The sequence below is a fragment of the Uloborus diversus genome, chromosome 6, assembly GCF_026930045.1.
Source record: "Uloborus diversus isolate 005 chromosome 6, Udiv.v.3.1, whole genome shotgun sequence".
Lineage (NCBI taxonomy): Eukaryota > Metazoa > Arthropoda > Arachnida > Araneae > Uloboridae > Uloborus > Uloborus diversus.
The window spans coordinates 86,559,198-86,578,926 of NC_072736.1; the positions used below are offsets into that span (position 1 = coordinate 86,559,198).

Genomic DNA, 19,729 nt, shown 5'->3' on the forward strand with positions numbered 1-19,729 from the left:
CCTTATTTTCACTTGAATGGGCTTCGTATAATTCAGTCTGTGGATGAATGTCAATATTCTTATCAGCCATAATCGCCAATTTATCGATATTTTCATCACTAACCGCCAATATATGCTTAATATGATGCGGAAGTTTTTCCATCCATAATGTTTTCATTACAGTCTCAGAAATGTCATTAGTCGCCAAAGATTTCATTTTATGCAACAGATGACTTGGCTTTAAGTCACCGATTTCCACGCCAGCAAAAAGACGTTTCAATCGTTTGCTTTCGCTTTCTTTGAATAAATTTAACAAACGTTCTTTTGTAAGTGAATATTTATTCTCGGATTTATCAGCGATAATGTCCCATATAGTTTCTAAATATTTCGGCTCTATCTGCGAAACGATGTAATTAAATTTAGTTGCTTCATTTGTTATATTATTAATTTGGAACTGCGCTTCTATTTGAAAAAACCAAATTTCAGGTTTTTCAGTCCAAAATGGGGGAATTTTTATGCTCACCTTCATAGCTTCGGAAGACTTACCGCTATCTGACTGGCTTTCAGTCTTCGAGTTTTCATTTTTTTCAGAACTTGACATCATATTAAAAGAAAGTCCGGGTCACCAAAAAAATGTGGCCGCTAGTATTTCTTTACATAATATAAAAACTTAATACGCAAAAAAAAAAAACAAAGTCAACTTTTACATTACAACACTTTTATTCTATTCCCAGCGGCTGCCATTTTTATGGAAAAACGTCTACAACCATTTTCAATAACTCGCATTTTTTTTTATTGAATGTTGCCACTCACATTGTAACAAAAAGTGTTATGTCCCCTACACCCAGCAAGGTTTTACGAGCGCTACCTAGCGATTTAAACTGGAGACGCAAGAGCCATGTGCTTTTTTAGAAGGTAGAAATCCGCCAGCACCAACGCCAGTATTCTTGTTTACCAACAAAACAAAAATATTTCGTCTCATGTGAATAATATAATGAAATATTTTTATATTTTCCCTCGTTTTCTATTTTATTCCTTTTTGAGTTGAGTGCCTCTTGAGGTTTCAGGTAGAAATTTACTGTTTCGTTTAATCGATTAAATAAATGATGAATGCGAAGAGTATTTTACTAATTGAGGCATTTTATGGTGGATCCCACAAACAGTTGATGGATTTAATTTCAACAATTCTCCCAGTATCATTTTACACTATGCCCGCAAAAAAATGGCATTGGAGAGCTATTACTTCGTCTCTTCACTTTTCAGAAGCTATTCCCGAGGAACATGATTTCAGGTAGATGTTCTTATATTTCTTCTTACTTTTACTACTAGCAAGAAAATATTTTTAAAAAGCTATAATAAAACTTCACTGCGCACAAGAAAAAAATACAAACCCATCTTCAAGGTGTATTATTTATTTGGTGTACAAATAAGATTTAAAGGTTTTTCAAGAGATAGCGTATAAAATTGAAATGGAGGATGTTGCAACTATCTTCATTTTATAACCTCATCGTTAGGCTTTCATTTTCAGTATGTGACATTTCGCTGAAGAGAAAATAACATAGTTATGTGAGCTCTAAATATGCCAACTTTTGTGCCAACATAGCACAATTTGCGGGAAAGTTTATTTTTCTGCTTCCATTTGAAGAAAAGTACGGCTGAAGTCCATCAAATGCAGCGAGAAGTTTACGGAGAACGTGCTTCATCTATTTTCACATGTCAGTTTTGGAATAGACGTTTTAAAAGTGGTGATTTTGATACCAATGACAAAGAAAGTGATGGACAGCCACAAATTTTGAAGATGCGGAATTGGAGGCTATATTAGACCAAGACTGGTGCCAAACAATTTTGCGGAACTTATTTGATGCATTTGAGCCGAGCACTGCGGGAAAAATTACCACAATATAAGGAGAGTCACAACAAGGTAATTTCACAACATAACACATGTTGTGGGGCCGGTCAAAACATGCCTCAATACCCTAAAATAAACAATCCTACTCCACCCGCTATATAGCCCAGACGTTGCTTCTTCCGACTGCTACTTGTTTTCGTGCACGACGCATGCTCTTGAGGATCAGCATTTCTGCTCTTTTGAAGAAGTCCAAAATTGGATTGCATCAAAAGACGCATCGTGTTTTCGAGTAGGCATCCGAAAATTGCCAGAAAGATGGGAAAAGGTAGTGGCCAAACATGGACAATGCTTCAAAAACTGAACATGAAACCATTTTTTCACAATAAAGCGTCAAACTTGAAAAAAAAAAATATCCTTTAAAACTTTTTTGTACACCTCATACAAATCTGTAGACTTTATTTAGAAGTAATTTTTGCCCCAAAGAGAAAGAGGCATATGTGGACTTGTTTTGTAGAAAAATTTAACTTTTTAAATTTTATTTCTTCAATTTTTTTTTCAAGCTAACGATATTACAATAATCTTGCACTTTACCTCTTTAAAAGTGCGCAAAAATTAGGCTATGTGATAACAATGTTTAAAAATACATTTATTGAACACATATATTTGTACAAACTCAGGTAATAAAATTAAGAATATTTTGGTAGCTTCTGGTAAACTTGCTGATGCTCCAGAATATTGTCTGAAGTTTTAATTTCCCGTAAGTTTTACTCAAATACAGTGAAGCACCGTTAATACTTTTTTAAAGGATCTGGATAAAAAAAAAGGAAAAAGTTTTATGATAATATTGATTGGACTCTACACGGACCGATTTTTTAGAAACGAATAAATGATAAAGACATGTCAAAAAGAAATGAATAAACTGTGTTTCACTTGCAAAAAAAATTTCGACAGTAAATATTTAAGTATTAGTTTTGAAAAAGGTTCTTTGATTTCTCTAGGTCCAGTAAGCGTGTGCCCCCCCCCCCTTATAGACCATACCTTTAGGTCTTACATGGGTATGCAGACTAATACCTGATTTAAAATAAACTGCTGTGGGTTCTTTTCAGAGAAGGATTATGTGTAAATAAGTTTTTGAGCTGGGGGAAAAAAAATAATTTTTTTTCCTAAAGTGTAGGTTGCTGTGTCATGTATTTTTCCCCCCCTTTTCTCCCTGATCATTCAGATAATAAGTCAGTTTTGCTAACTTGACTTGTGGGTTACTCACACGATTTTGTAGCCTAAATGTCAAGTTAGAAAACCCGGTCATTACTGGATCATTTATGTAACGAGTGATCAGGGAATAATTGAATTTTGCTAACTTAAAGGGTTGTTGTATCACCCTTTAAAATTTTTTTGTTTTTGATTGTTATTTGGTTTTATTGATGTTTCTAGGGTTTTGTTTGCAAGCTCAGTTCTGCCATTAGCTGATTTGGTAGCATTAAGGCCTGATCTTGGGAATTTGTTTAAGATAGTTTATTTTCATGAAAACCAGGTGGTTTATCCAGTTCAAGAGAAGAAACAGAGATATTTTCAACACGGATACAATGATGTGCTTACATGGTATGACTAATTTCTCTTCTCTTTTAAATATTTTTCATTGAACTTCAGTTCATGTTTTACTCATCACATTGATAGCAGCAGGCCCGTGTCCACATTTTTATAAAGGGAGGGGTTTTAAAGCTTCTACATCCTTTTCTGGGGGGGGGGGGGGGGTGAGAATTTAATCCACCAAACTTTCATTTTATGTTAAATTGCCAATCCCAGCATGGCTATTATAGACTGCTGTACTCCCCCCCCTCAGAAGAATGATTCTGGCTGTGCAAATAGCAACAGTATTCCTTCATTTTACATCTTTTTTTAAAATCAAACCTTGTTTGTTTGTTTTTTTAATCAAGTCTGTTTACTATGTAGTATGTTGCAATTAATATTAAAAACTACCCACAGATTCTTTTACAATGTAGTATGCATATTAGGTTTCATATTCTAAAATAATGCTTAATAAACCAAAGAAGAAAAACCTTATTGTAGAAGAAAATTACATTACCAAGCATAATGCATCTTCATAGCTGGATCATATACCGAATTCATCAAAATCTCCTTAAGCAATGTTAACGCTGTTGATATGCTTTGTGCTGACAAATCATTCAGCGATTCCCCCCCCCCATAATTTTTCCAAAATGTTATTCCAGTTGGTAAAGCTCTAACAGTCTTAAATTGCAGAAAAACTTCAGAGAGAAAGATTTTTTTCAAAACACTTCAGACAAACTTTTGCATTAAAGTTATAAAAGTCAACTATACATTTTCTTCTTTTTGCTTATTATATTTTCTCCAATGGGAGGTATTTAATCCCTGAAATCTTCCCCTTTGACACGGTTCTGGATAGAAGTATGTGTGTCAAAATGCATTAGACTTTAGTCCAGATTTGGTAGTCATAATGTTGCTACTAATTGCGTAAAAAGTGAGAAAGTGGCAGTGCCATTGTGCTAGGTTATTCATATTAATTGAGGTGTAAGAAATAAGAATTTATGTCTAGGTGTTATCAGGGGTGGATAAAAGAAGGGTTTATGTCACCCCCCCTCCCCCCCCAGCCATTGCAGTCCTCGGCTGGAATTGACTGAGCTGGCGATGTATTTCCTGTATTTCTGCCTTATCCCTGGTCATAAGGCGGTAACTTACTGAATATACCCGCCTTGCCTTCAATATTCAAGTTGAACCGAACCATTGTTTTGGTCACTTGTCTGGTCAGTGCTAATTCTGTATTAGCTACCAGTTTGTTTGGCACTCCAGGCTTCCTAAAGAGGTTTTTCCACCTCCAGCTCAGTCACTCCTATGCCGGACTGATGAGTGCTAATAAGCACGAAACTGCAGTCCTTGGCTGGAATTGACTGAGCTGGCGGTATATTTCATGTATTTCTGCCTTAGCCCTGGCTATAGGGCGGTTACTTACTAAATATAACAATCCTTTCAATTCATTTTTTTTCAATATTCAGAATTTTGAAATACTACTTTTCATAACTGATAAAATTAATTAGTAACGTTTGTGCCCTATAAGGTGCCTTATTCCTGGCTGATTTAGAAGGGGGAGGGGGTCATTTTTCACCATGACCCCCCGTCACCGACCTAAAATATGAAGTCTGTATCCATCCCTGAGTATCATAATGATGCATTAAAAAATTTCTAACCAACAAGATGAAAAATCTAGGTGTCATTTAAATTTACTATATGATTACAAAAAAAAAGATTCATTAAATAGAAAAAATGCACAAACTTTTATCTTTAGAATACCAAAATTGTAGAAGGTGTCTTTTTACCCATTCTAATCAATTGTAGGCTGACTAGACAGAGTTAGGGGATGGAAGAAATGGTTCAAAACCAATTTGGAGCCTAGGATTGGAACTCTGGGCATGAAAATTTAATGTTTGGTTAGACAATGTGCCTGACAAGTGACAACTGCTTGTTTTTAACACTGTTTAGTTAATCTGACAGATTTTTAAAGTAGCGTTATCAGCATACAGTAAAGCAGTAGTTTGTATTAAACAAAATTTTCTACTGTGCTTGTTTGGAAATGTTGAATGAAAAATATGAGTTAATTACGAGCTAAAGTTGAAGAGTAATAAAAGAACCACATATTTATTGAGGATGCACTAAGCACAATATTTTGCTGAATGCTCCGTTAATTGTCTAACCAAATATTGAGCTAAATGCCAAACATTTTAACTAATATTTCTATTTTCATTATTGGCAGAAACCCTCAATCTTCTGTTTCGGCACAAAAGATGGTAATAATTTCCAAGAAAAGTTCTGCTAAACAGTATCGGAAATTTTTTTCTAAGAAAGCCTACCTAATATAAATATAACTTAATAAGGAAATGTTTTTAACACAGCCACGTGAAAATCTCCCTGATGTGATCGCATTTTTCGCAGACTGTTGCCCATCCATTGGAGCAGAGGTTGAAAATCTCTGTTTTAGGAGACTTTCAAATTTCAAGGCAAAAATAAAACTATCCCCCCCCCCCACTCCCCAAAAGTAGCACCTGGGATTAATCTTCAGGGCCAGTGAGAGGCCGCGTCAACCTATAGCCAGAAACTTGGGGCCTGACCCTTTGGGGGGGGGGGGGGGGGTTAACATTCATTAGTGCATGGATGAAGGGGACCTGCCCGCTTTCAACGCACCCCGTTCCTCCTTGTTTTGCATTTATAATGGGGCCCCACATTCAACAGAGCTTTCAACTAGGTTAAACTTGTTCTAAAAAGGCGTTAAAAAATCAGAAAAAATGTTTTTAAATACAAGTTAGCACGGGGCCCCTAGCCCTGGGCCCCTGTGCAGCCTCACAGACTGCACAGCCCTGGAGGCACCGCTACCAGTTTTTAGTCATATGTATTGTTTTAAATTTTTTAAATCAGTATCTTTCATTTCTTTATTGCATTAACTATTTGAATGTATTTTATTTTTGTACCAAATGAGTTATTTATTGTTATTATTATTTTAATAGCTTGGTTGCTGATCAAATTTTGTTCAACTCTGACTTTAACAAAGAATCATTTCTCAAAAATTTGACTTCATATTTCAACATTCTGCCTGATTTTAAACCTAAGAATCTGGAAGCAAAGATACGACCCAAGTGTCAAGTTGTTTATTTTCCTCTTGTGTTCCCGGAAGTGTGCTCTGCATTTTCCAAAGATGGATTAAATCAACATTCCAGCAAAGCAGGTGTAGTTTTGAACAATCATCAGCCACGAGATGGGGATTGCACAGCAGATAAAAAGTTACACATAGTTTGGCCTCATAGATGGTACGCATTTTCTATAACTCTAGATTAAGCCCTGTCAATTCTCTTAGAATTAATGCTGAACTATTATTTTATGGTTAAATTTCCTATATTCAAAAATACTTTTTCAATTTTATTTCCAATGGCAAGTAATAAGACTACTGAAAATCATAGAAGACATGGAACTATATTTAAATTTAAATATAAATAAATAAATTAAAAAATTGTTTTTCAAGATGACTTGTGCAGAAAGATATCTTTTATCTCTTATATTAGCCGATTATGTCACGTGGACATAGCTTCGTCTCATTGCCCTCTTCAATTTCTCTGAAATGTTTTAAAATTCATATCATTAGTAATAAATTACATAATGATTGATACACAATTTTATTTGTTCACTGACTATTTTTTCAGAAAAAGTATTTTTTGTCATACCAATGATGAAGTCATCCTGTGTTGGCCCTTATTCCAATCATTGTAGTTTTCATTAGAAAAGAGATAATGTGTTATAGAGAGTTATAATTCAGATTGTAACCAGCAGTTTTTTTTTTTTTCAAAATAGAAATATGTTTTTGCTGGCAAATGTAAATGTATTAAAAGTAATACATTTAAATTATACTAAAATAAAAATATTAAGTATCTGCTCACACAACTCAAAACTATCTGCAGGCATGAAAAACATAACATAGTGGGTAGATACAATTTTAGTAAAAGATTATGCCTTTTACTTTCAGTCATGTATCCATGGAAGTATAAAGCAAGATTTTTCATTAATTTATCTGCAAATTTTGAAGATAACCCATGTTTAAGTTTGATATTATTTAACGATTATCAAATGATTAATATATTTGCAGAAAATGTACCTGCACACCACTGCAGAGCATGGTGTGTGTAGATTAGGGTTTCCAATCCTGATTCAGGATCCTGCATGATATTTAGTGGGATTAATCCTGCAGGATTGAGAGCCAAATCCCGCCGGATTTCGAATCCCGCAATTTTTTTCCCTGCAAACATTTTCTAACTCTTGCTGCTCCTAAAACAACTATTTGCACAAGCATGATCTGAAGTTTGAATCCATATCCTCGTATATCTGCAAAAAGAGCAAGAAAAAAGTGTCTCATATGATGAACGGTATATTTACTATTTAAGAACACAATAAAAATCTAGTATATTTCTGTGAATGAATTTATATTCTTATTTGAGGTTTCAGTTTTCATCGTTCAGAAATTTAGAAAATGCATATAATTTAAAAACATTTTCCAAAAATATCGCTAAAATTTAAAATCCGGAAAATTACGCTTTAGCAAATATAAGGAAAGTGTAATACAGATTGCAAAGCCTGCTGGGGTAGCCTTATGCAATGTTGGACAACTACTGTAAGCTTAAGGAATACACTCAAAGCCTTTAACTTAAAAAGTGCACCACATTTTTCTCCAAAAAAGAAAGCAATGAATGCCATTATTTGTATAAACAATGGCATTGCTTTTCATTGCCAACCTGCCATTATTTGTATATTCGGCACGACTCTAAACGAGGTGACAGAAACTGAGATTAAACACAGGATGACTTGCAGGATGTGCAGTAAGTTAAGCTTAAACTAAGTTTTGGAATGTATCTTTTAAGTGAGAGGCAAAATTAGCAAAGTTATCCAAAAACTTTTACTGAGACTATGACGTGGTGAAACCAAGCAGCACTCACCCTTTGCTGTAATGAATCAAATGAACTGATACAATGACAAACGTTAATGAAGCCACAAAGGTATTTTCAATGCAAGTTGAATTGGATACAGCAAAATACATATCCAATAGACATTGTTTTAGTCCGAAATTTGCAGTTCTTCAGCACAAATCAAGCCTCAGAAAAAAAAAATACTTCAGAGGGTGATAAAGTTAATGGTGATCTTTTGCTAAATGTCCAGAGTTATTTAATCTCAGAAAACCAACTGCAATAGAGCCACAGCACGTGTTTTCATCAAGAGCATTATTTTTTAATCAAAAATCCTTTCTCATTCCATACGAACAATGCTTTATTAAAACGCATTGGACATTTTTAGGGCACATTTTTGTGCACTAAACAGTAATTACTCATTTGATTCCGACTTTGTAGTGCTCTATCATTGGTGTACGGAAGCCAAAAAACAACTAATTCAAGTTACAAAAGCAGTCCTTCCTAAAAAGCACAACTTTTTCTATTTTTAGAAAAATAGTCAGTCGCCCGTTATCCCAGGATCCCTTGGGACTGGCTCTTTACAATCCCCGAATATTTAAACTAAGATTAAAAAATCTGTTTTGCAACAGTTTGTCAGCAATTGCTGTTTGTAATTTTTCTCTTTATACCTATTCCATTTTTTAAAAAAAAGAAAGAAAATAGTGGCAGTAGACTGGAGAGTTGTGAGGGGTAAAGGCACCTTATATAAAGTTAACTAATGCCTGCATGTAGGAGTGAATAACAAAGAATTAAAATTTAAGGTACAGCAATATGATGGTGTACCATATACATGTGGTACAATATGATGATTAAGTTTATGTGAAGAAAAAATATCAGTTTTCTCAATAAATTGCACTTCCAAATGATGTGAATTAGTATATTTTTCATTTAGCCACAAAATTGTCGAGGGAAGTGGGGGGGGGGGGGAGGGGGGATATGAAGCTGGAAGTTTCTACAATGTCATTTTGAAAATATTCTGAGAATTTAGAAGTTATAGGCCAAATTGCAGACATGACCTTGAAAGATGGCAAAAGCATCTTCTGCATCTAAAAGAACCACTTCAATGTATGTAAAACTGTTTCTCTAAAAGTTCCAAGTTGTAATTTTGTTCCAACACTGGCATACATACATAAAAATAAGGTTAACATGGACTATATAAGTATTTAAAAGATTTCATGAAGTTACAATCGGCTGTGGCTGCTCATTTAAAGATATGAAATCTTAATTTCTTTCAATTCAGTTTTTTAAATGGTAAACAAGTAGGCACTGTCAAAATATTTGCATAAATTAGATTTTCCTGTTTCACAAACATAACCTAAGTTACCATTATACTCGGACAAACTGGTCATCTGTCTCAGAAGATTGATTACTTATTTAAAATGTTTTTCAGCTGAACATGTAACCGTTAGCTTTGTGGAGCATTGAAAAATATGTATTTGAATGAGTTTACTAGTATTTCAAATGCTAACAAGATAAAGTAATAATTCCAAAATAAATGTATGTTTTAAGAGATTTCAATGAAAAAGATTTTCTTAAAAAAAATTCTGTTTTTCATTTTTAAAGGGAACATGATAAAGATCCAGAAACCTTTTTTTCTGTCATCTTTCGTCTGAAAGCTGCTGGAGAAGAGTTTAATTTATCTGTGATTGGTGAAACATTCTCAGAAAACCCAAGTATGTTTTGTGGAAGTTCATGTATGTTTGCAAATTGTAAGTGATCAGCAATATTTCTATTTATTCTTTCCTTTTTTGTTGCTTTCTTTGAATATAATATAAAATATTTCCCTTCAAGTTTTTTTGGTAATGCCAAAATATTTTTTAAAAGTAGAAGTTTAAGTGTTGAGTACATAAAATTTAAATGTTTGAACTATAAAGAAAAGTAGATTGAAAACATATTTGGGTTTGCTCTCAGAAGGTGGGAGCAAACACAGACCTCAACTTTGAAGCTTCAACACCAAATAATTTTCCTTTTAATTTAATTAACCCAAAAATTTTTGAGTTAAATTATAATACTGTATAGAGACAAGAATTGACATAAATTATGGAAAAAATTCTCTTCAAATGCCCTTAAAAAAATATTTTCTTTGCTAAAAGGTACAATTTTGGACATACCAAAACGTTAACTGAGCAAATGTACCTTGAAAAAATTTTTTTTTAAATTATTTCTCATACGTTTCAAAAAAAAAAAAAAAAAAAAAAAAAATAAAGGTATGAATCTTACACTGAATAATTTTTTGTTAATATTTTGCACAAATAACAAAAGTAAAGACAGATTATTTACTTTGTAAACGATTTTAGAAAACAGTAAGTTTGAAATTTGATGCATGTCCAAAAGTTACGATCTTTACAATGCTATTATTTGAGAACTAAGTATATGATGTTTTCGTTTTAAAAGTATTTATCGATCCTCAGAATCAATTTTTAATTGTTTAAAAGTGTTTTCATTAGCGTTTATGCAGTATCTTATAAGAAAAATAATTTTTTTTAAACATACATGTGAGATGTCCAAATGGCGTTACGATCTTGACGCCGATAATTCTGTCTGTTCATAATTTTTGATGATCCACTGTCTTCTAACCTCAATGAAAAAGGTTATTATAATGTTATCTTCTTTAATCCATTGTATTTTGCATAATTAATACGTTACACATTGAACAATACATAAATTACAGTCGAAACATGGCTGTTATAATCGTAACAAAAGCCATTTTGCGCTAAAATCGCCAAGCAAACCTCCTTTGGAGACAACATAGTATACCAGTGGCGCCGACTCCATGGGGCCTGAGGGGGCCCGAGCCCCCTAAAAAAAAATTTTGATGGGGCAGAGCCCCCCAATAATTTAGGAAAAATATTAGGTATTGAATGCTTTTTATTAACACAAATTTGTCTTAATATATTTTATTTTCCTTGTTCGAAGATAGTTACCTTGTAAAATACATTCAGTAATGAGTTAAAACAGATAATTATTATGTAAAAAAACAGGTTAACTGAAAACGAATGGTGTGAATAATGATTGTGTAACGGCGCTGCGAACACTTAGAATTTGTCCCAGTGTGCGAACTTGTGGATAATGTCTGTCCGATCAACAATGGGGCAGAAGCGAGTGAACAACTTGGCTGTTCTTCATAACCACCGAGATATTTTGGATGAATTGGGTATTCGATCAGTCGTTAACGACTTCAAATTCAGTAATCTAGTCAGGCAGTCGACATTTGCACCACCTAAAAATGGTATTTAAAGCAATTTTAAGAATATCTGTAAAATAGAGAATTAACTACATACAGAACGTTAGATTTAAAATTTCTAAATATTACTATTTTATTACCGTATTACTCTAGTACTGTAGTTATTTTCAAATACTTTTACATTTTTAGGGTATAAGACTATAAAAACCAGCTATTTACGTACTATATTAACTTTATTATAGCGGTACCCCGCACGGCTTTGCCCGTTGTTGTAAATTAAAAGGTCATTTGGTTCGCCTGTATATTTACAAATAATGAATAATGAACTTCTCGCCAATTTGCTATGTTCATTTGCTCGCCTATGTTACGGTTCCTCGTTATGATTATTTCGTAATTTTCTATTGCATGTTATGATAATTTGCTGGGTAAAATGTTCTTAAAATTGGACTAGAAAATGAACAACATCGAATTTTCAAAAAATCGTTTCGAGATGCTCACTCCCGTGCTACAAACAAATTTTGTGTCAAATTTCATGAAAATCGGCCCAACGGTTTAGGCGGTGCGCATCACAGAGAGCCCAATATCCAGACAGAGAGACTTTGAGCTTTATTATTAGTAAAGATAAAGATATTAAACAAATTAACTTTGGGATATTATTTTTATTTAATGAACTCTGAGCGGAATTCAAAGCAAGTTTAAATTAGCAATTTCAGTTATTAATCAAAGTGCGACAGCAATACTTTATGCTTTATTTTTTTTAATGATAGTTTAAGATTTATTTTAATATAATTTCAATCTTTTTATAGATACTAGTGGTACCTGCACGGTTTTGTCCGTAATAGAAAATTAAAATTTCTTTTGGTTCGCCTGTATATTTACAAATAATGTATGGTGAATTTGCTCGCCAATTGGCTTGTGCCCATGCTACGGTTCCACGTTATGATAATTTCGTAATTTACTCGTCCATCTTATGATATTTTTGTTCTTAAAATTGGAAAAGAAAAAGAACCACATCCAATTTTCGAAAAATCGCTTCGAGGTGCACACCCCCATCCTACAACTAACTTTGTGCCAAATTTCATGAAAAACGGCCAAACGGTCTAGGCGCTATGCGCGTCACAGAGTTCCTGACAGAAATCTGGACACACAGATCCTGAGACAGAGGGACTTTCAACTTTATTATTAGTAAAGAAGATATATTCACTGTTCTGTAATACCCTAAAAACAAAATTTTTATACTGTAGATTAAAGTAACTTTTTATGAAAATACCATACGTGTTTTTTTCTTTTTTTTTTTTCGTTTTACAAAGCCAAAACATGTGCCGATTTAGCAAGAGTAGAGTTTTCAGGGTTCTAATGTGGAAAATATATTACACTAAAATGCTTAAAAAACCATAAAACTTACTTTTCCCATTTCAAATTCAGAAAATTTCCCGGGGTTAGACCCGTGGTATGCCCCCCCCCCACTCTTTCAATATTGTTTGTATGTCGGAGGCACTGAGAGTGAGTGCCCTTCCATGCAAGTCAAGTGCCCTACCTTATATCAATGCCTAGCCACGGCTCTGCAGGACTTCCCCCAAAATAGAACTGTAAAAATGTCCCTCACTGAAGGCAATTGACATGATCTAATTGAACCAGAAATTTTGTATACCAATTCTTAGATTGACTTTGAAAACGCCATGCCACATATTGTTTGTTTGTATAAATCATATACACCAGAAAATATGTAAATTGGCATATGCAAGGTTCAAAAATCTGAAATTTTTTTTGGAAAAAGGGGCGGGGCGGGAGGGGGAATCTGCGGGACTACATACTTCCTGGATCACCGGTGACGTCCAGCCCCCCCAATAATTTTTGTAAGTCGGCGCCCCTGTAGTATACAATAAGCTAAAGGTTACCAGAGTGGAATTCCAGTTTGACAAATGTACTTTATCATCAGCTGCACCAGTTTTGGAGACTTTATCACCTGTGCTAGCAATTTTTCCCCCCCGCTTTTATTATTTTAGGATTTTTTTTTCTCTTTCTTTTAGAAACATAATTTAACGATCTCCAAATAGAAATACAAATTTCTTTTTCAATAATTTTTTTAGATATCGTTTTAATTCTTATATTAGAAAAAATATTCATTATTAAAATTGATATCACTTTTTACATACTTTCTTAAAGCATATTTTATTTATTTTTCCTTTAAAAATGTAAATGTCGTATTTATTTGTCTCCATTTTTATTCCTTATTTGTCCCAATAAATCAAACTATGAATTTGTATAGTTATTTCCATAAAGCTTTTTTTTACCTTTCATCAACTTCTTCAAAATCATTCCAAAACTTGATTATATGTAAAGAACAGTATGTACAGCCATCCAAGTACTTCATTAATATCCTCTTTATTATTAAATTGCAAAATTCAAAAAGTAGTAAATAAAATTTTCATTGGAAAAGTTAAAAATCAGATTAACAATTGTCAAAAATAGTGAAACTTACATTATGATGATGTCCAAAATCCGTTACCTACAGGACAACAATGTCCAAAATCTGTTACCTACAGACTGCTGATTTAATTTGCTAATTAACAATTTTTACAAATACCAGCTGTCTTTTCATGTTCATATATTTTGTTCTAGGTATGCATACTATAGAATAAAAGCAAAATTGATGTCAAATTTGAAAATTTTTGAAATTGCTCAAAGTTAACTTTTTTGTTCCCACCTTTTGAGAACTGCCCATTTGTGACTATTGCTTCGGTAAAATAAATTGCTAGTAATCAATGTTTTTTATGTCTTCAGACACTAGTGCACTAATTTTCAATACCTTCTATGCATTCTTTCATTCAGCTTTTGTGGGGGCTCTAGGTCAATCAATGCATTCTTCATCTGACTCATGATTCACCAGTTCCATTATTTGTCTATTTTCCTTTAACAATCTATAACACTTTCTATGCATTCCTCTTTTCAGCTTTTGTGATGTCTCAACATCAATGCACTCTTTGTCTGGCTCATGATTCACCAGTTCCATTATTTGTTTATGTTCATATAAAATAATTTGTAACACTTTCTATGCATTCCACCTTTCAGATTTTGTTTCTTTCATGAAAATAAGTCTCGTTTATTCATTGTGTGCATCACCAGCACAGCCTAAATTTATATAGAGCAACTCAGAGCAACAGTACGATATCTAATCCCAGAAATAACGCTAAGATATCTTACTGTTGCTCTGAGGCGACGATATGGAAGGAGAGCGATTGCTCATAAGCAATCCTGACATGTATATAAGCTAGCATATCGAAATTGACAATATGTGTTAATGCGAAGAATTCTAGGAGTTGATACCTGCCTCCCCTTGAACATTTGCCAATTGTTTCTCAAAACACTTAGTCATAACAGCTTAAGGTTTGTTAAGTATTGTCTTATGTCTTAAAATAAGACGGAAAACGGGGAGGAAATAAGTTTATTTTTATTTTGTTACTATTTTCTTAAAAGTTTAACACAATAATCATGGGGTTTCAACTCTGTTGGTGCTGTGGTGCTCAAGTACTCCTTAAAATGTTTACAGGGATGCTACCAGTATTACATTTGTCTTCAGGGACCCAGAGCAGGAACTGGAGCTGTGTTTTCCCTTGATCTGGAGCTCTAAATTTTCCTCTACTCCAGGACTCCTCTTGTTTTTAAATATTGTTATTATTTTCAGTCTTTTGAAAACTAAAATGTTTTGTTAGTAGCCAGTGGACAGAAGGCGCTTTTAATTTTGTTGCCTCTTTTTTTATTATTAAATCAGGCATGATAGTTTTTCCGTTTTCGCAGAAATCCGTTTTTTAAAAAAGCTTTCTGGTTTTTTAGATTACTCTAAGTTTATTGAGAAATGTAGAGGGGTGTGGGATAACTTTTGGACACATTTCTTGTAGTTTAAAAGAAGTTTTATCATTCTTAACTCAAAAAAGAAATGAGTTTTGGATACATGCGGATATTGGAACACGTGCATGGCCGAAAATAGCATGCTGACTTTGAGATACCAATCCTTTTGCAACCTGCAAGTACTTCTTCTGAATGTTAGAAGCTATTTTAGTCTTTGCTTCCTTTAATCTGGTCATTTTATTTTTTATTTCAAGAATGTATTTATTTTTTCCCTTTTTTTGTCATTATTAAATCATGGGTACTTTTTAATTTGTCTCAATTAATTTTGTTATTTGCCTGTAAAAGTATTTTAAATGCATTTAATAACATCCTCCTTTATGTATCTAACTCTTACTCTGCTTGTTCTTAATGCAGCAATTTTTTTTCAAACCGGCACTTTCATGCCTGATTAATACTTTTATTATTTATAATAATTTATTCAGGGCTTTTCTTTTTCCCACTGATCTTTACAATTCAGTGTGCCACAGTCTCTAATAGTATAATAAGAAATGGTTCTGAAATATTTCATATTCTAGAAGAAACAAAAAACTTGGCAGTGCACAAGTCACTTTACTCGCCATTAAGTCGCATGCCCATGCTAGCATATTCAATTGAAGGGCTCGGGCTAGAAATGTGACAAGACACAAGGAGTGACTTTTTTTTATCAAAATTTTTGTTTCTCATAACTAAAATGGAAAATAAACATGACAATGGATTATCTCATTTGGAGAAAAACACATCTGTTTTTAATATTGCAGAACATAGAATGTATAATACTTTTGGAAAATTCTACTAATATTTTTTATAAGTTGGAAGTTGACCTACTGAAAAGTTCACATCATGATTCATATCACATTCTCGCCCCAATCCCTTCAATTGCTCTCGCAAAAAAACTCCTTCGTAGGACATAAATTAAATTTTTTTTCCTCTTGTGATCATCTCATCTCAACTGTCATGGTAATTGATTTTCATAGAAAGAGCAAGTTCTCACTTTGCACTTGCTCTTTCTATGAAAATCAAGAACAAAATTTGTGAAAATCAACAGTAAGTGCATAAAATACACCGTCAGCTGGCTCAGTCATTCCATCCAAGAACAGCAGTTTCGTGCTTATTAGCACTTATCAACCCAGAATAGGAAGTGACTGAGCTGGAGGTGGAAAAACTCTTAAGGGAGCCAAACAAACAGTTTGTTTGGATAGCCAAACAAGCTGGTAGCTAATATAAAATTAGCACTGACCGTACGAGTGACTCAAACAATGGTTCGGTTCAACTCGAAGATTGAAGGCAAGGCATGGTATTTTCAGTAAGTTACTGGCCAAAGCCAAGGACTAAGGCAGAAATACATAAAATACACTGCCAGCTCAGTCATTCCATGCAAGGACTGCAGTTTCGTGCTTATTAGCACTCAACAGCCGGAAAAGGGAGTCGCTGAGCTTTGGCGGTAACTTACTGAAAATAGTAAGTGCTTGCTTGTAAGAGTATTTTTGTTTTAAATTTATATTTCATATTGGCAAATGTCAATATAAAGTACTACATTCTTAGTCAAGTTCTATCATTTTAAAGCATATAATTTATATACCAAAATAATATCTATAATTTTTTGTTCAGATTTAATTATTTTTTACAGAAATTTTTGATGAAGCTCGTATCTACTTGAAAGAGAATATTATCACATGGGGATATCAAGAATCCAAAGAAGAGTATTTTAAAGTATTGCAATCTGCAGATGTAGTTGTTTCTACAGCAATTCATGAATTCTTTGGAGTTTCAATGTAAGTAGTTGTACATAGTATTTATTGTTCAATTTAAACCAGAATTTACCCTTATAATGAATTTTACTAATTATTAACATTTTGTTTCAGATTCTTTTTCCTTCATTTCTATAATTCTCTTACATGTTCCAATGCCTTTCATACACTACTGTTTACTATTTTGTTTCCTCTGCTCTTGGCTATATTGTTATAATTGTTCTCTATGCTTAATTTTTTTTATGTTGTATTATTAATATATTTTTTTAATACCTTATATTTCCCAGTGAGAGTTGTGGGAATTATAGGGAAAAAATAAATGAAATGATTATTCATAAAGCTCGATGACTGATGCATTGGCACTGATGGTTCAAAATTTAGGAATCAGCATTGTCGGCCAATGCTAACTTGGAAAAAAAAATCAGCTCATCAACGTTGAAAAAAATTTAAATGCCGATATTCAGTAAATTACTGCCCATTAGCCAGGGCTAAAGCAGAAATACGTGAAATACACCGCCAGCTCAGTCACTTCCAGCCGAGGACTGCAGTTTCGTGCTTATTAGCACTTATCAACCCGGCATAGGAAAGTGACTGAGCTGGCAGGAGAGGGGGGAGTAACTTTGACTATCCTATTCTTTACTTCATAGTTTAAATTAAGTACAGCATTGGTCCTGAAACCAGGCATCTTTCGGTTCTGGATTTCGGAACATGCTGACTTTCAAATTGCTACCAAAGTTTTCACAATATGGCAGCCACTTACCAAATGATTGCTTTGATGTAAGATTTAAGCATTTTGTGCATTTTATATGAAAAAATTATTGTATATGTTCGCAGTTAGTCGAGCAATTTAGTACAAAACACGAAGTTTAAATTTGGGTAATCAACTAATGTTGTGATGCAAAACTTCTGAAATTTTTTTCTTACAGAACACAAACCCAAATCCTTGGTATTTTCCCTATTCCCCCCCCCACTTTTAATTTAACTATAAATAAATAAATACTCACAGGTTCTGAGGTACAATCTGGCCCTCAATTCAAGACTATTATCAGGAATATTAGTTATAGAGGAATGCATTTTTGTAAGTGAACGCTTTATTTTAGAGACGTACCGAGTAGCACTTTGGCCGAGCACCGAGTACTCGGCCTTTCACTACTCGGCCGAGTACCGAGTTACCGAGTACTCGGCCTTTTACTACTCTGCCGAGTTACCGAGTACAATTATGTTTTAAGTAGAACCACTGACACACATGTGATGAATTTTGAACTTATTGGAATAGTAGTATAGACCTCCTTGTCTATATAATAGTTATTAAAACTAAATTCTTCCTGAAATTTAACTATGAATTACATAAAAAATTTTGTTTGTGTCAAAAATTTTACAAATTTTTTTTTTTTTTTAAATAAATAAATAAAAGGTATGATAATCAGGTTCGAATTAAAACAAATTACAGTAAAATCCCTCTAATGCAGACACTAACAGGACAGGTTTTTTTTGTCCGCAACAAAGAGGTGTCCACAGGACAGGGATTTAATAAAGTTATTTGTATTGGAACTGGGGAATTAAAAATTGTCTGCATTAGAGGGGTGTCCGCCGCCTTTGAGGGGTGTCTGTTAGGAGGGGTTTCACTGCATACCAATCAATTATAGTTTTAGTCTGCCAAACATAAATAATTTTTAAAAGCAGATAAAACAAATGTTCAGGAACACTGCAGACACGTGTTTCTGCCCCCTCCCTCCCCCCGTTACAAGGAACGTCTTTTTCAGTGCATAACATGTGAGTTAAAGAATGTTAAGACATTCGACAAAAAAATCCGACTTTCGTCCGATGCCTTTAAATTCACGAGCTCCCATTTTGTGCATTGAAAAAGGAATTCCTTGAAACGCCAAAACACGTGACTGCAGTGTTCCTGCACTGTGCTTTTAACGTTGTTTTATTTCCTTTTATTTTTTAAGCAAAGGTATTTTTATATTTTTTATAACTAATTTTTGTTTGTAGCAAAAATACATTTTTAATATAAAAATTCCATATTTTCTATACTTACCTTTTTTTGCATAATTTTTAATAAATAAGTTTTATTTACTTTGGGGACATTAAAATAAAGATTTATTTCATTGAAGCATTACAAACTTCATTATTCTCAAAATTTAAATTTGACTTACAAATTTTAATTGTAAATGATTGCAGAATATAATGCTTACTCTTTTTTTTTAAATAAATTTTAGTATCTGTCTTAGACAATATTCAATTTTTTGCAACTACTCGGTATTGGCCGAGTATCTGATCAGAATTTCGCCGAGTACCGAGTACTCGGCAAATTGACCGAGTAACGAGTAGTTACCGAGTACTCGGTACGTCTCTACTTTATTTGCACCTTTGATTTATTATTATTAGTAATATATGGATTGTCTTTAAAGGGCAATTGTAAGCCATATATCGTAGTGTTAGAAGAAGGAATAAGGTTTAGGGATTCTTATGCAGATATTTTTCTAAAATTAGCATACCAGAAATTAATTTTTGGCTATCTTCGGTTATACAGTGATATTCGGTTATAAGGATAACCTGTCTA

The 19,729-nt window shown here is 33.4% G+C and overlaps 1 protein-coding gene across 2 annotated transcripts in view; it reads left to right on the plus strand.

Annotated features, from left to right (window-relative positions):
* The first annotated feature begins 921 nt into the window (after positions 1 to 921).
* Positions 922 to 19,729, plus strand: part of LOC129224453 (glycosyltransferase-like domain-containing protein 1) — a 48,858-nt gene continuing 30,050 nt past the window's right edge. For both annotated transcript variants that reach the window (XM_054858907.1, XM_054858908.1), the window contains exons 1-5: positions 922 to 1,270; positions 3,260 to 3,427; positions 6,361 to 6,660; positions 9,907 to 10,016; positions 17,043 to 17,187. In XM_054858907.1, the coding sequence (XP_054714882.1) occupies positions 1,083 to 1,270; positions 3,260 to 3,427; positions 6,361 to 6,660; positions 9,907 to 10,016; positions 17,043 to 17,187 (911 nt within the window). In that variant the 5' untranslated portion in view covers positions 922 to 1,082. The remainder of the gene's footprint in view (positions 1,271 to 3,259; positions 3,428 to 6,360; positions 6,661 to 9,906; positions 10,017 to 17,042; positions 17,188 to 19,729) is intronic.